Below are 15,724 nucleotides of genomic sequence, written 5' to 3'. Positions count from 1 at the left end.
ATCAGTTCTCGGCTTTTACCAATCTTACTCATTCGAATTGGTTACTTTTTTGTTGCAACGCTCATTTGATCTATTGATTACTATACGCTCGTATGTTTTGATGGCTCAGTGGTACACTGTCGACAAAACCAAAATACGGGATGACATCCTCAAACTATGGGTCCCTCTGGGCGCTGGACCACACAACAATCTACCGGACAAAGTCGCCGAAAATTTTCTCTCCAAATCGGCCGAAAGATCAGACTCTCTGCCGCTTCAGGCTTGGCATTCGGTCGCTAGATCTGCACTCTGCTGGTTTGTCAGCCAGACGTCTATCAATGGGTGAGTCTTTCGATCCATTTTTTCCAGCATGTTTCATTTCCTCCGATCGATTATCGAAACATCATTTCTATGATTCATTCGACATTCAGATAATCAGAAATGCGGTTTTGAAAAATCAATTGGTCACAAACTATCCCATGGGAAAGTGTATTTTGTAAAGATTTTCGTATTTTGTAAAGACTTTTTTGTAAGATTCGACGAAAAATCGTTCACTTCAGATTTTCAACGTTTGCAACACACGCAATTGGCAACATTTCGTTATTGGCTCTCACAAGTTTTTGTACTCGCAGAAATTGGAAAAAAAAAACAACAAAAAACCCCCAAAAAACAATAGAAAGATGAAGACAGAAAAACAAAATTCGCGGAACAAAAATGTAGGAAAACATGAGAGCCCTGCATGGTATAGTTTTGATCCCTGTCCATCCGGGACATCAGCTTGCCACAAGGAAACCTCCCCGGAGATGAGGATGAGAGTTAGTCGAGGCACAAGATCGTTTGCGAGGTGATGAAAGGAGGCCTTACCATCTTGCCGGTTAATTAATAACCACGCGAGATACAATCTCCGCCTATCTTTCACAGCTTCTTCTATACATATGTAGACGTGCGCGCGTGTGCGTGTGTATATAAAGTGTATATATAACATGTATAGAGGGCCTTAAGAGAATCCAAGCTGCTGCTGTACATTTCAAGTTGCCAGAGGGTCTCTTTTCCTTCTCCCTCTCACCTGGCTCATCTTCCGGCTTGTGTACGAAAGACGCTCCCTTCGCGACTCCCAGCCCATCATACACGATGTATATATAAACTACCGAGCAGAGGCAGCCTCCGTATGAGATTATTGATGACCATCTTTGTTTGTCCTCCGTTCTATACCCACATCGAAAGATTCATCTTCGTCGCTCTTCCTCTTTCTCCTCTTGCTGCCGCCTCTCTTCTCTACTTTTTTCTTTCCATTTTCTTTATTTTATACTTCTTTATCTATAGCCTTCTCATTCGAACCGTTTATTAAAATCCAACCTGCTGGGTGGTTAGCCTCGATCGTTGCATTGCACACGTTCTAGTCTTTCTACGTCCGGAATAACATTTTTTGAAGCATTTCACATTCTCAAAAGCTCGGTAGTACTTTGCAGTGCTGGTTGAACAAGAATTGCGCCTTTTATTCCAGTGTCCCCTGGCCTCGTCTTTCTGTTTGGAATCACTTCGAGGCTGAATGAATTTTTGAAGAAGTGTGGAAGAGCTATGTTTGATGAATGCTAAGTTTGCCTGGTTCTGGCCTCATTTTTTCGTAAATCATTCATAGTTTTAATTTTTATGAGGCTTTGAAAAGCTTCGGGATTAACCATAATCCACTTTTTTGTTTTTGTCGAATCGGATTTAATCGTTCTCTTCATTTTTTCATCCTGTTAGAAAATACACAAATTTTAGTGTAAGCCCGAAACGAAGGATTAATGAAACAATGAATTGGTCAAGATTCGTGAAAAGAACGCACGGCAACTTTACGAATAGCCGAAGCCTTAATTTGCGGTATCGATATTAAGGGTGTTGGAGCTTTAAGTTCAATCTTTGAGATTATCCATTGACCGAACGATAAAAGAAAAAGTAGAGCGCTTCATTTTATTCGAATAATCGTGTTATTTACTTCCTTAAGTTAAACATATTGATTAAATTACTGGTGAACAAATCGGAGAATTCATCTTCACGACTACACACAGTTAATTTGTTAAATGGACTATCGATAACGAAGTTTTCCACAATAAGCTCGGTGACGAAGAATCGTCCTTGTAATTGAGACTGCTCGATTTTAGTGAAAATTGTAATTCCAGGATAACCCAAACGATTTTATTAAATATTGGAAGATTTTTCTATGCGAAGTTCCAGAGGTTTTCAGATTGTCTGCTAATTTTTCTTACTGGTACGAAAGTCAGATAAAAACTGGATTCCCATGATTGAGCATGAAAATCACATAAATCGAATATTATTCATTTGGAATCTTAGTCTCGAAGAGTTTTTGAAGAAAAAAAAAAACTTGAAAGAAATGAGTCGAACGAAAATAAAAATGAATGTCAGATAATCGGATTTTTGGACAAAAATAATAATGTGACTCTCGTGCGTAATGGCTACGACGCTGATGAGGCGTTTGTTTCTCGCGAGTCACGACAAATCGACGCGAATCCTCGTGCGTTTCAGAGCCCACGTATATATAGTAAAGATGTTGGGTTTATGGGCCTTGTGAGTAAGATGGTGAATGCGAGACGAACTCTCTCGGTAGTAACCACTCACCAAATGATGATGGATTTTATATGTGACCGCCCATGGAATTATCACATCAGCATAAAGTATAATGAATTTTCTTTCTCTCTCTCTCTCTCTCGTTCTCCTCTGTCCCTTTCTTTCTCGCTCTCGTCTCCGGAACGTTTTTCTTCAAAGAATTTATATCGGGATGGAACGAATAATTATCTTGTCAGTCGCGATGATTATTATGATTTTTGTATTAGGATATGTATTTACTCTTCTGTTATTTTTTTATCACCTGACGACAGGAACGAAGTGTGGGAAAATTTGCTCGGCTCTTTTGCTGCGGTAGGTCGCGTTCAGATCATTCGTTTAAAACATCAATCGTACGGGATGCTGGGCGATGAGGAATCTTCAACGAATTAACCATTTTTGTCTCAATTCTTCAATCGATGGTGCCAACACAATTTTTATAGATTGAATCAGTGCGATGTGAAAATTATTTGAATATTGAGTTCGTTGTCGCGGGGCGGCCGAGATTAACGTGAAAAATACTTCTTCCCCCATACACATTTAACTCAAAAGTCCGTGACGTCATTCCGATTCTCAAAAGCACACGTGAAAAATATTCGATAATCGTACGTAGCCTTAGTTTCGGTCGATCTCAAAGAATTTAGTGGCTTTTTTCATCAAGCCCCCCTCAAAAATGAAGAATCATAATTTTAAGAAGCGCGAAGTTTAATCTACGTCTACACGAGTTTATGTAAGTACGCGGATGTGGGCTCGAGCCCGAGTCACCTGGGACGACGTGTACCCTTCGTTCCCGAGGCGCTTCGTATCCCGCTGAGAATATTAATTACCCGCTCTCGCAACTCTCCTCTTTCTCTTCTCCTCGTATATACCCGAGAGAGCTCCCGATTCGCACCGCACAACCTCTCACAGATTAATCATAATTAAGGGCTTGTCCCGAACGTAGAAAATAAGGAGACGAGAAAACGTCTGCCTCCTTTAAAACGCTCACGTCGTATTGGCCGTTGAAATTTTTCGTTATATCGCCGGCTTTTTTGCGTCGTAGAAATAAAAATATTATCCAAATAATTCGCAGCCATCAGTCGTTGATTATCCATAAGAATAATTCTTCCCTCATCTTCAAGGAAAACTCGTATTTATCAATCATTTTGTCTAACTTTCCAGATCGATCTCCAATCATTTTTCACTTATTCTAAAAACAGATACGACTGGACCGTAATTCGCAGGGTGTAAAATGGCGACGAAAGGAGACCGATGTGCCCGTTGAGATCGCGAACAGACGGAACTCGGTTGCGAGTTTTTATAATCGTCGAACAAGAATCGTGGAAACGCGATTAAAGCGGACCGGAGAAGGGGAACCGAAAAAGAGGGGGTGGAGAATCACGCATTCGCGAGGATCGAGAGAGAGAGTGACGGAGTGGGAGGGAGAGAAAGAAAGAGGGAACGAGCGAGGGAGAGACGAAGGCTGCGACTGCATGCATGAGAATGGTCCCCGTATATGGACCCAAAGACGATTCGAGTGGGAGGTTCGCCAAGTTCGATCGACAGTGCAAGAGAGACAGGCTTAAAAGGGGGTGTTTAGTTCCGCACGCCAACTGTTACCTTCTCTTCCCCTCTCGATTCACTTTAGTTCGCGAGACATCAGTTATTTTCGGAACCCAACTGAAGTCATGAACTTGCTTCGCTAATTGTAATTAAAAGCGCTGGATACGCGGGGGGGGAGAAAAATATTGCTGATTGAAGAAAATTCTTTGTTTAAACAAGCGAAATTGGTTGCTTCGACAAGACGCTTGATGACTCAGCGATGTCGTGTTGGCGAGAGATAAACTCGTTTGAGCCAACGAATTGGCTGTTTGAGTCTTTTGAATTTTTGTTTCGATATACAAACTTCATTGTGGTCACCAAGATTTGATCGGACGAAAACATGGCTGGTCCGGCAGACTTTCTTTCCTCGCGCGGTGTGCTGAAAGGCCGAGTTTGATTTACAAACTAGGGAATGTGGAGAGGAAAAGAAAAGTTTATTTTTCCGGATGTGCTTCTCGGCGGGAAATACACATTTTGAGAAACTGGCGAAGCGGAGAGACGAGGGAACGGTGCCGACCAGGGGATAAAACACCGTCACGTATCGCCCATTCGAGTACGAGATTATATCTTATCAAGGCCATAGAACAAAGCGGAATGGCGTCGAGACACGAAGCGAGAAAAAGCGCATCGGATTGAGAGACTCCAAAAACAACGCACACGAAAAATCGCCGTGGCTGTGAGGAAAAATTCGTCCAATTTTTTACCTCGGAAGTGAACTAAATCACGGTAGAATTGAACCGTTGAAAGGCACCGAGAAGCGGACTGCGAGATGATTCTGAAAACAGGAGAAAAAAGATTGCTACAACTTCAAAAACCAACTAATTGAGAAAAACAAGACAACAACGTTAGCCGAGAAGGAATACGTAGAAGGATCGAAATTGTGAAAGATTAGAAAGTGAAAACCAGTCAGAATGGTAACAAGATGTCAAAATATGCTCTTCGGGAAGTAGAAACGTACGAAGAGGCAAGGAAATGGAAAAATATTGTTAAAATCAAAAGACATGAAAGTAATGCGATCGAGGATGAGCCTGGAAAGTACGAAAACATCTCGGAACCGGTGCGTTTCGCTAATGTGGCCTGTCAGCTATGGAAGAACGAGGAAGAGTAAAAATAGACGGAAGATATGAACTGAAAGGACACGAAAAGTTGAATAAGTGATTCGAGGAAGCTCTAACGATAAGAATTCTTGCACTTGATCGAGGACTTGAGAGCAACATATTTTCGATTAAATCAAACTCACGTGACAGAAAAAGTTCAAAAGGGATGGCGTGATTCGGGATAAAAAACTGTGGCTAGGACAGGTTCGATTTATAAGAATGACAAAAAATCGAAACCAAAATGAACGGAAATGACTCGGACCACAAACTTGGACTATAATGGAAATGTTTGATTAAGCTGATGACCGATTTTGTGTCATTTTCAAGCAAGGCACGCGGGTCGTTTAAAATTTCATGAATTCTAGACGTACCTTAACGAGTCAATAACTGTGAGTTCGATCGACTTAAATATTCGATTCTCATTAACGAAGTAAGATTACAAACCCAAACAATTAATCGTATTTAAGGTATTCCTTTCACGGATCCGAATATTCTACAAACAACTGATTTTAAATAACAGTAAAGTGAAAGTGCATGGGAAAAGATTGGCGAAATTTCGGGTCAGCTTATCGAGCATTTAATAAAGAATGAAAACTCCAAAAATCGTAAAATTCATAAGGGAGCTTCTGGAGATTCCGTCATCACCACATTTCCATTAAATAATTCTAAATTGCTGATACAAACTGTTCACACAGATAGAAAAAAATTAAGGAATCCATAGCGATGATAAAAATAAAGGGTTGCCGAACGCTTAAAAGAGATTTAACGGCAGAAGTTTGAAAAATGGCAGAAGCAGAAGCTTTTCTTAAATAATCGCGACTTCTCAGAGGTTTTTGACATCCACCTCTATTTTCTTGATTATTTTGCGGGATTTTTTAAAATGAAAGTGAGTTCGCTTTCAGAGACTCTTCACAGGAGCCATCGCGTTTCCAATTGTTTTGAGAATTTCTTTCTCATATAAACGCCACAATTGATGAACCATAATGACAAAAAATGATAAACCAAGCGCTCTGTGGGCGAACTCTCATTCATAATGCAATACTTTATTAAACAATAACGAAAGAAATGGAAATGGATTCTGTCGAAACTGAGATTGGATTGTTCTCCAAATAAATACGGAATGTTGGAAGGGAAGTTGAAAAATATTTCAAAATGACAAACGCCATTGATGTTTTATACGAAAACAGTGTGAAAACTTCAACTGACTGCATAAGCTGCGAAGTAAAATCTACTTTGTTCTCATATCACAGACCATTACTTGAACGTAAAATAAAACTAAAATCGTACAATTTTCAACATTCCGATCATGCACAATTCCGAAATTTGGATGCTCGAAATCTAACAGAAGATACTTTGTCGACGCGACAATTGCCTGTCAAAATTCTCGTGAAGAAACCGGGTATTTTTTCCATTTGATTTCCGAGTCAAATATCACAAAGTTTGTTCAACTTTAGGGGTTGAGATTTCAAATAAAACGACAAAACTTCGTCGATTTTCGTCACTGCCGCATCGATATAGTTATCTGAATTTTCACGAGTCCCCATTGATCAGTAAAATTTCTCAAAGTAGATTAATTTCGAATCTCAATTAAACCCTTCCTCGCGTAACGATCGTTCCGTTTATTGATGCCTAAAGCACGGGATCGTGTACACGAAATTAACCCAAAGGATGCGAGGATCGTGCAAAGAGTTTCTCCCCATTTCGCGCACTCGGAAGCGACCCCCAAGACGTAGAAAAATTCCCTCGTTTCTTTTTATTTCTCCCTCGTATTCTCTTTTTGTTTCTCGTCCAAGGAAACGCTCCCTCGGTTCTCGCCTCCGAGCGAGCAAGCGAGGGGCGGAGGGGGGCTGCGATACAAAAGAGGATCCAGGATTGGTTGGCACGTTCGTGTCGACCTCGTTGGTCAGTAATTATCATTAGGGCGTTTGCGCAGCGGAGGATCTATTTCTCGCCGGGGCGCAGCTTCCGATGGTCATATATATACAGAGACGTGTATTTGAGGGCTCGAACTATGGTGTATATAGCGCAGTGCAGTCGAGGCCGAGGGTGTGTTTCTCCCCGCTGTGGCAACCCTCTCTTTTTCTTTGTAATTAAGATCGCGGCGCATGCGCGAGTTGTCACCATCCTTTCGGTCGAGAGTCGCAGTTTTAGTTCGCGAGAGGCTCAGCCACGTCGCGATCTCGTTCTCTCTCTCCTTCACTTTCCTTTCCCTTTTATTTTAATGTCTCCGTGCAGCCTTTGAGCGCCCAGGTTCGTGGGTGTCGTAGAAACGACCAGTAATTATAAAGCATGGGCGTAACGAGCTTGCGCGTTTGCGGGGGTGAAAGTACACCCTCCGCAGAAGGTACGAGCTTGCGCTTTCCTGCCTCCGGTAAATTTCTCAACTTTTTGGCTAATTACTCATTAAACCCTTGCCCCGCTGCTCCACGCCCAGCGACCAACCGACGCTGTTCGCCGCCGCGATGTTCGCCTCATTATCATTATCAGACGCGACCAATCGCTGGGCTCAGCCCCGCGACGAGATCGCCATTGGGACGCAACTAATTAAGAGATTTTATTAATTACCGGGGCGTGCTTGATTCTGCTCATTGAGCAGATGTGAAAATAGCTCCTCTTCATTGATCCTTCCGTTGAATTTTTATGGAATTCATAACTTAACCGTCGTCGTTAAAAAATAGATTGTAAATCGAGGTGTCCCTTTTATTCTGTAATCCCACAGTCGAGTCTTTTCATCAGAGCAGACGCATCTGAATATCAAGCTTCCGAAGCGTCGAACTTCATCGATAACTTGAAGACCTACGAGTTCATGGACAAGATGCACAGTGGGAACGTAGGAAATGGATGAATCGGAGAAACGAGTAGAACGGTTGAGTATTTTTCGTTCACAAGTTGGACATTGTTCAGGGCCCTAAATTAAAATCGACTAACGAAAAAGGCTGAAGTGTACAAAGATTCGAAGCGCGGAGCGACAGTTTCTCCGACCCTTTGTCTGCCAGGCTCCAAGAACAGAGCGTACACATATAAAGAGGCGAGTAGAGCTCATCTTCGCGAAGAGTACTCTCGTCGACTCTTGCGAAGGAGGGCGCGGAGGGTTAAACCGGGGGGGGGGGGGGGGGGTACGGGGGAGAGACTGCGAGAGACTCGCATAACGATCCCGTTTAAGAATCCTCCCACTCCCTCGTTTTCCCCTCCTTCTGGTCATCCCTGTACGTGTGTATAAACGTGGATGTACAAATGTATATATGTATCAACTCCCTCGCACCTCCCGGTCTAAATAACTATCCCCACTTCGGAGCATCGAAGCGTCACCTCTCTCGCTGTACTCTCCGTCGCTGCCCTCCTCCCGCTGCTGCGTCTCCGTACCCGCGGATCGCTCCGTCTTTGTTTCTCCCTCCGGCGAGCCGAAGACCGCCCGACCACCCACCGACGCTTTCGCGGAGTGTCCTCGCGTGTCCCTTGACTCCCACTGCCCGTCGCGGGCGCTCGCCCGCCCGCGAGGTCGCGGGGGAGCGCAAGAAAGTAGAGAGAAAACGAGCAAGAGCATTTGCAAACTCGTGTGTATAATTGTCCATCGCGAGGGTTCCTCGGCGCCTTCTCCTTCCCCCCCTCGGCCAACGTCGCCCCTTCCTTTTGCGCGTACGTAGTCGCGAGGCGTGGTTAAATTCCCCCACTCGGGCTCCTCCCCCCCCCGTTTCTCTGATCGAGCTCCCACTCGATCTTTCGAACGTTCACCCACGGTGGTCCATCAGGCAACGCCCTCCGGAATCCCCGGCAGCATCTCTGCGGAGGAAGACCGCGAGAGAATGAGGGGGCGAGGAGACTCGTCAGCGGAGCTAAACTTCGTACTCGAGCTCCTAGTTTCTTTCCCTCGCGGCGTGCTGCGGCCCGCGCGCACCGTCCACTTAACCCCCGCCGTCGTTCTCCGACTTTGTCGGTCGCACTAGCATTCTCTTTGCATTTGAAAACTCTCGTGTCTTCTCTCTCCCTCGTACAAACTTCTTCTCAGGAAGCTTCTCCCTTCGTCGTAGCCCTTCCTTCCCTTTTCTCTTGCTCTCGTTCGCGATCTCTTCCTTCGTATGCTCCTCTTTCATTGTTTCATCCTTAAACACTTTTTCCGACCTCTTCTTTCTTCTCCTCCTTCTTCAATATTTTTTCGTGCCCTCTTCCTCTTCGCCTTCCTCCATTTTTTTTCTCGAATCGTATCCAGCGTCTCTCCACGTCTCGTCTCTATATTTCGAGTTTCTTCATTGAAAACTGGGCTTGGAACGAGAGTGGCTAACGAGACGTCGTCCCAGGCCTCTGCTGGGGAGAATGTTAAATACACTTCGCGTGTATCTCGCTCGCCTTCGTTCTCCGGTTCTATTCTTTCCTCTCCCAGCGCCTATCGCCGTTTTCTTCTCCTACTTCTCGGCGTCCCCAAACCCCACGATTCTCCTGCTCACCCTCGCATCGACATCCAATCCGCCTCTTTTCTTCCACATCTTCCTTCCTCCGCTCTCATTCTTTATTCTTTCACTGTATACGCTGTAATACTCTCTTGCCCTCGCCTCCTCTCTACATCGCGCACTTTAGCCCACACCTCGTGCTTTTCAACGTCGCCTCAAATACGCTGAAACTCGGCTCTTCTTCGCCACCTTCTCCTCGTCGCGTCTCGCTCTGCCTTTCCCTTCGGGGACTCTCTCGTCTCCTTCTCCCCTCGATCTTCCTTCTCGCGGTGGGACGAAGACGGAAAACGTGCCCGAACGATCTCGCGCCTGAGATTCCCTTTACTTCGTCACCCCCCAGAGACGAAAAAGCGAATCCCCCCCTCGCCACGTATATACGGTATGTAAAAATACACTTGGAACGACGCGAAGGGTTTTCCTCATTTTTTTCCCCTCAAGTAAGCCAGCCATGAGTCGGATTAAAGTTTGAGCGAGGGAGCGGATCACTTTTATTAGGGTGGTAACTGAAGAGATTACAAAAACGATCCCGAAAGGTCTCAATCTTAAAAAACCGTCCTTCGCGAAAAGAGAAACGAGAAATCTCAATTTTACGGAATTCCAAATAACTCGATATTCCTCGCAGTTTTTTATTCACGTGAAATTCATGCATACCTTTATTATCATAATTTCCTCCAATTGTCTCAGGGATTCCCAAAGTTCTTCCAAATTCCATTCCCAAATTGTCCAAAAGGTCGAACCCTGTCAATTCATCCACTGAACTTTCAGTCCCGACGACCTCAAAAACGTCATTAGATTCGAGCAGTTTACTCCTCTTACGTAATTTCAGTCTCAATTGCGATCGTTGTTGATCGGACGAAAATCGTATTAGATTATTTCCAACATTATTTTTTTACCAAATTTTCATTCTTTTCAATGTTTTCGCGCAGTCAAAATAGCACCGGACAAATTGCATAAAGAAAAAAGCTCGATAATGCATTTAATAAATATTGTGGTGCACCTGATCGTTATTTTCGAAGCACCAGCAGCCAACTTTTGACAGCTCCTCGACACCTTTTAATCGTACAAAGTAAATACAATTAAATGTAGTTAATCGCTCATTTTTACTATCTCGGAGTCTATAAAACTCGTACATAACGCACAGTAGACGCGTGCACATGCGTGTGTGCATAAATGTATCGATCTTCGAAGGCGCGATTAAATTCAACACATACGCGCGGACACACGCTTGTGTATAAAGTTTAATCGCGCCCTCGAAAATCCAGCAACACGCTCGTGAAACATGGACATTTGCAAACAATAGGAGCCTCGAGTCTGTCCGATAACGCGTGTGTGCTCCATCTCTCCGTCTCTCCTGGGCCGCGAATTCTTTAGATGGAGCTCCCGCGATATCCTCGCATCCGCGATTAACATATTATTGCTATTATTAGGTAAACGATTCGCTCCCTCTCCCTCCTGCTCTCCGTCTCTTTCGCTCTTCCCATCTTTCTCTCGCCTTCGGCAAGATCCTCTTTGGCACTGCGCGTACGAAAAAACATGAGAAAAGGGAGATGATAAATCTCGGCTACGGTCCATTTTGGCTCAAATTCTTGAGTCCGCGAGCCACCTTTTTATCTCGCTCGGTTATAAAATGGCCTTCGCAGTGTCTCGTCAACGTCGACTCTTCCGAATGTTCCGAGTCGAAAATTATTGAGCACGGGTCACTTGAATTCTTCGAAGCTCCCTCCGATTCGCAACTATTCTCTCGAAATTTATTGCAAATAGCGTTTTCAAAACGATAGTCTTTTTAACCAAAGTTTTGTGACGTCGATTATTATTCACCGGCCATTGGAAAAGTTCATTTTCAATATGCCAAAGAAGAAGTCTCTTCTCGCACGTCGATTTTCATCCAAATGGCCCATATACACGTAAAAGCTATAGGATGATACACGCGAGCCGTACAATAAAGGGGAAGAATTTCGAGCGATCGCCCCCGCGCTTGCAGCTACTTTACGAGCTCCGTGCGCTGGACACTCACCTATGTACACGGACACAGCGAACGACGTCGAGATTCCCGGTTGTTCGCCTTCGCGATAAAACTACGATGCACGCTCTCGCATGTGTAGCCCACACGCGCGTCGTTATACGTGTGCGTACGTATATAAGGAAGATACATATGGATCGGTAGCGAAAAGAAAAATCAGAAATCGCGACTGTCCGCAATGGCACATGGCAAAGCGGCCGGCAGGCTGTGCAAGATCTCGAGGAACCTTTACATTTTCGAGTATATTTATAAACGTGCGTATTTGTCGTGTGTGCGTACGTGCAAGAAAGGGGAGAAAGAAGAGCCTCGGATTTGTGCGTGGGTGGTGTACCGGTTGTCCCGATTGAGGAATAGTGAATGATCGTAAACGCGCTTCTCGTCGTCGCGTAGAAAGATACGCGAGAGGCGATAAGTATCGATTCGTCGTGTATCGTACATTATATAGTTTTACATACGAGGTGATTCCGGGCATAAACTTTACGTCGTACTTTCCTTTATTTTTATTTCCTTCAATTTCGTTATGTATTTTGTTTATTTTTATTTCTCTATTTGATTTTCTTAATCAATTTATTTGAAACTCCTTCGTTTCTTACTCCGCACTGAATTCCTGGTTTCGTCCAAGCCACGATAAAATAACAACTCGATTGTTGAAAATCGAGATTCCTTGATAATATTTCCTTCGGTCAGCCCCTTAAAGTCCAACACCGGTTGACCGATCGCTCCAGCTTTTTCATCAAAAAATGCGATCGTAATTTCGCTTAAGGCCTTAGGCCACTCTAGAGGCCGAAAAAAATAGGCTTTTTGGGAATTTTTTTTCAGAAATACTACAAATTTAATCGAGATAACAGAAACGTGATTTTATTATTCATATCAGTGACTGCTTACAATCATTTTTTTGAAACGATTTAGTGCGAAATGGCGGCTGTGCAGCGTTTTTGCGATGGCTCAACATTTCAAGTTGGCCGGACTCATAACTCGGGCAATTTTCAACCGATTAACTTGAAATTTTGAAAATATCTTGAAAAATACATTGTCTATGGAAGTACGTAGGATTTTTGCGATATATTGATTTTTGGCCAAACGGCGCCCTTCTAAAGTGGAAATTGAAGATCTTGAGAAGCTTGAGAACTGAAGAATTGTCAGATAATTGTTAATAACGAATGAACTACGCAATATAAAAAAAAAATCCTACGTACTTCCATAGACAATGTATTTTTCAAGATATTTTGAAAATTTCAAGTTAATCGGTTGAAAATTGCCTGAGTTATGAGTCCGGCCAACTTGAAAAGTTGAGCCATCGCAAAAACGCTGCACAGCCGCCATTCTGCACTAAATCGTTTCAAAAAAATTATTGTAAGCAGTCACTGGTATGAATAATAAAATCACGTTTCTGTTATCTCGATTTAATTTGTAGTATTTCTGAAAAAAAAATCCCAAAAAGCCTATTTTTTTCGGCCTCTAGAGTGGCCTAAGGCCTTAAACTTCAATCGATAATCATCAGATTTCGTCGTTACGAAACCGAGCGCAAAATTCCCCATTCGAGACTTTGTACCCGCAGCTTCCTATTTTCATGCTGAAGTAGTTAACGCTGCGAAGGAGCGGGCGGGGAGAGGATTGTACTCGAAAATGTATCCTATTACAGAATCGCGGCTTCGAACACTTCGTTATGCGAGAGATCGAGCGAAAAAGAGAGAAAGAAAAAAGCATTGCCGCGAGTTACCATCGCGAGGAAAAAAGTTAACAATGATACTCTCCGATGTGCCCGGAGCTGTTGAGGATCGTAAGAAAAATAGAGAGGAAAGAAGAGGAGAGAGAGAAACGTCATTGTTATCCAGTAGCCGGAGGAAAGCGCGTGGCTGCGTGAGCAAGGAGAAAAGGACCGTGCATAGGACGGTCTGAAAGGGAGGGAGATAAAAGGACGAAGAACCAGTGGAACGTGAGCGAAATAGCCAGACAGCGTGCCGCCGTATAGGAGACTCGCAATCAAATGCAAAATTTATATATATTTATATATATATTCTGTACATGGATAGGGATATACAAAATATATAAATCGTACGATGTCGGTAGTAAAAATAATCGTGAATAACTTGCTCGATGCTCCACCGAGTAGTACGAGTCTAGGAATAGTCGGGCAACGACAAAGCTGAGGATGCGTCTTGATAATGGTAACCAATTTTTTCTGCTAAAAAAAAATCCGCTATCGTTTTCCCGCCATTGGGTGACGATAAAAATATATGGTTGGGCTTGATCGAATCGTTGTCTAGCGAGGGGGTTTCCCAGTTTCGTCAAAAGTGGAGCTCGGTGCGAGATGACATTATTTTTCTAACGCAGTAATTGATCTCGCTTCAAAATATCTTGGGTCTTGTTTTCTTTCGTCGAGGCTCAGCGGAGTGTAGCTGATTTTTTAATAATTGCCTCGTCGTCGATGAAAAATCGTGACGAAGCAAAGCGCCTAATAATTTTTCGTAATAATTGAGCCACAAAATGGTCACGCCTTTTTGTCCAAACAAGTAGAACCGGAATCCCTTCCCTGTCTCAACCTCCGTCGCCTTCGCTCACTCTTTAAATTCTACTCGGCTTCGCTCTCTTCTCATTTTTATTTATTATTCAATGCTAAGAGGGTTTCAAAGCAAGGGAGTTTGTAAGGAAGGTGGCCCTTAATTGATGGCATTGCCGTTCAAGCGGGAGAACGCTGAATCAGAGCGAGAGAGAGAGAGAGAGAGAGAGACCGAATTAAGGACCGAGGAGACGCGTCTTTTCCTCACGTGCTTCCGAAAAACACAAAAAAAAAAACAAAGAAAAAAAAATAGAAAAGGCAAAAAAGCGATTCACTCGAATATATAAACACGCACCCGGGACTTATTTATATGAAAGGAAACGTTCGCTCTGACCGAATCCACGATCAAAATCCCGCGTTCCACGGCATTGATGGATCGCCACCCTGCGATCTTTGCTAACGCACCGCCTCTGCAGATCCACTTTTTTTTGGATCCTTCGTCGACTGCTCTCCTCCTAAGCACCACTTCTCTCTCCTCCTTCAGAGTATTTTTCTCTCCTTCGTCCTCTCTTTATCTTTCCGAACTCGGATGCTATTTTAGAAGCTCCATATTCCTCTTTTTCTTTCACTCGTCACGTATATCGATCGAATCGATCGAATCTGGACGCCATCTTTGAACAATGTCGAGTTTAATTCACCTTTTTTACTTTCATTATCTTTCAGCCTACTCGGCAGAGGCTCCATGCACGTATTCTCTGCTGAACAATTCCAAAAGATTATCGATGCCAGTCGCTTCACTGGTCCCTGGCATTCCGTCGTCGATCTTGGAGCTGGCGATGGCGCTACCACTGCCCATATCGCTCATCTCTTCGACAGAGTTTACGCAACCGACATATCCGCCCCGATGCGATGGGCGTTATCAAAACGAAAGTTTACGTAAGTTGTCAAATACTTTGCTTGGGTGTAGAATTTTTCATTAGCTATATACATTCGTTGAAATATTTCATTCTAATAATCGTTCAATTCGAATTATTTGTCAAACCTTTTTATCATATTTTGTAGAAAAATTACTTATACAGTGAAAAAATAGCACGAAATCGAAATCCCACTGAAATCAATCGATTAAGGTGGTTCCTCCACGAGACAGTTAAATTAGGAAATTATTTAAATTTGGCATACGTATTGTTTAACATATGAACAACACCTCTATAAAATTTCAACAAGTTTCACCATTCCGAACCCGAGATATATGTAATTGAAGTTGACTCAATAATTAACACGTAACATATGGACCATGCATAGGCAAACAGCACATTATTAATTCTACCGCTAGTACTAAAATTAGGAAGTTTATAAAAAACGAGGAGGAGCTAGAGCAGGATATCACAGATATTGTGAAAAAAAATCAAGGTGATTGACCATCTAATTTGACAGATACAGTCTCGAGAAGTACGAAGGTTTAGGCTGCATACGATATATTTTGCAAGCGAACAAGCGA

At 43.3% G+C, this 15,724-nt stretch overlaps 1 protein-coding gene across 2 annotated transcripts in view; it reads left to right on the top strand.

Annotated features, from left to right (window-relative positions):
- Window positions 1-15,724, top strand: part of LOC122415322 (protein-L-histidine N-pros-methyltransferase) — a 34,239-nt gene that overhangs the window by 11,938 nt on the left and 6,577 nt on the right. For both annotated transcript variants that reach the window (XR_006261898.1, XM_043427348.1), the window contains exons 2-3: window positions 110-321; window positions 14,950-15,162. Coding sequence is in view for 1 of the 2 variants with exons in the window: in XM_043427348.1 (XP_043283283.1) it covers window positions 110-321; window positions 14,950-15,162 (425 nt within the window). In the remaining variant the exon portion in view is untranslated. The remainder of the gene's footprint in view (window positions 1-109; window positions 322-14,949; window positions 15,163-15,724) is intronic.

This window comes from Venturia canescens, chromosome 8, assembly GCF_019457755.1.
Source record: "Venturia canescens isolate UGA chromosome 8, ASM1945775v1, whole genome shotgun sequence".
Lineage (NCBI taxonomy): Eukaryota > Metazoa > Arthropoda > Insecta > Hymenoptera > Ichneumonidae > Venturia > Venturia canescens.
This window is presented reverse-complemented; position numbering and strand designations above follow the sequence as displayed.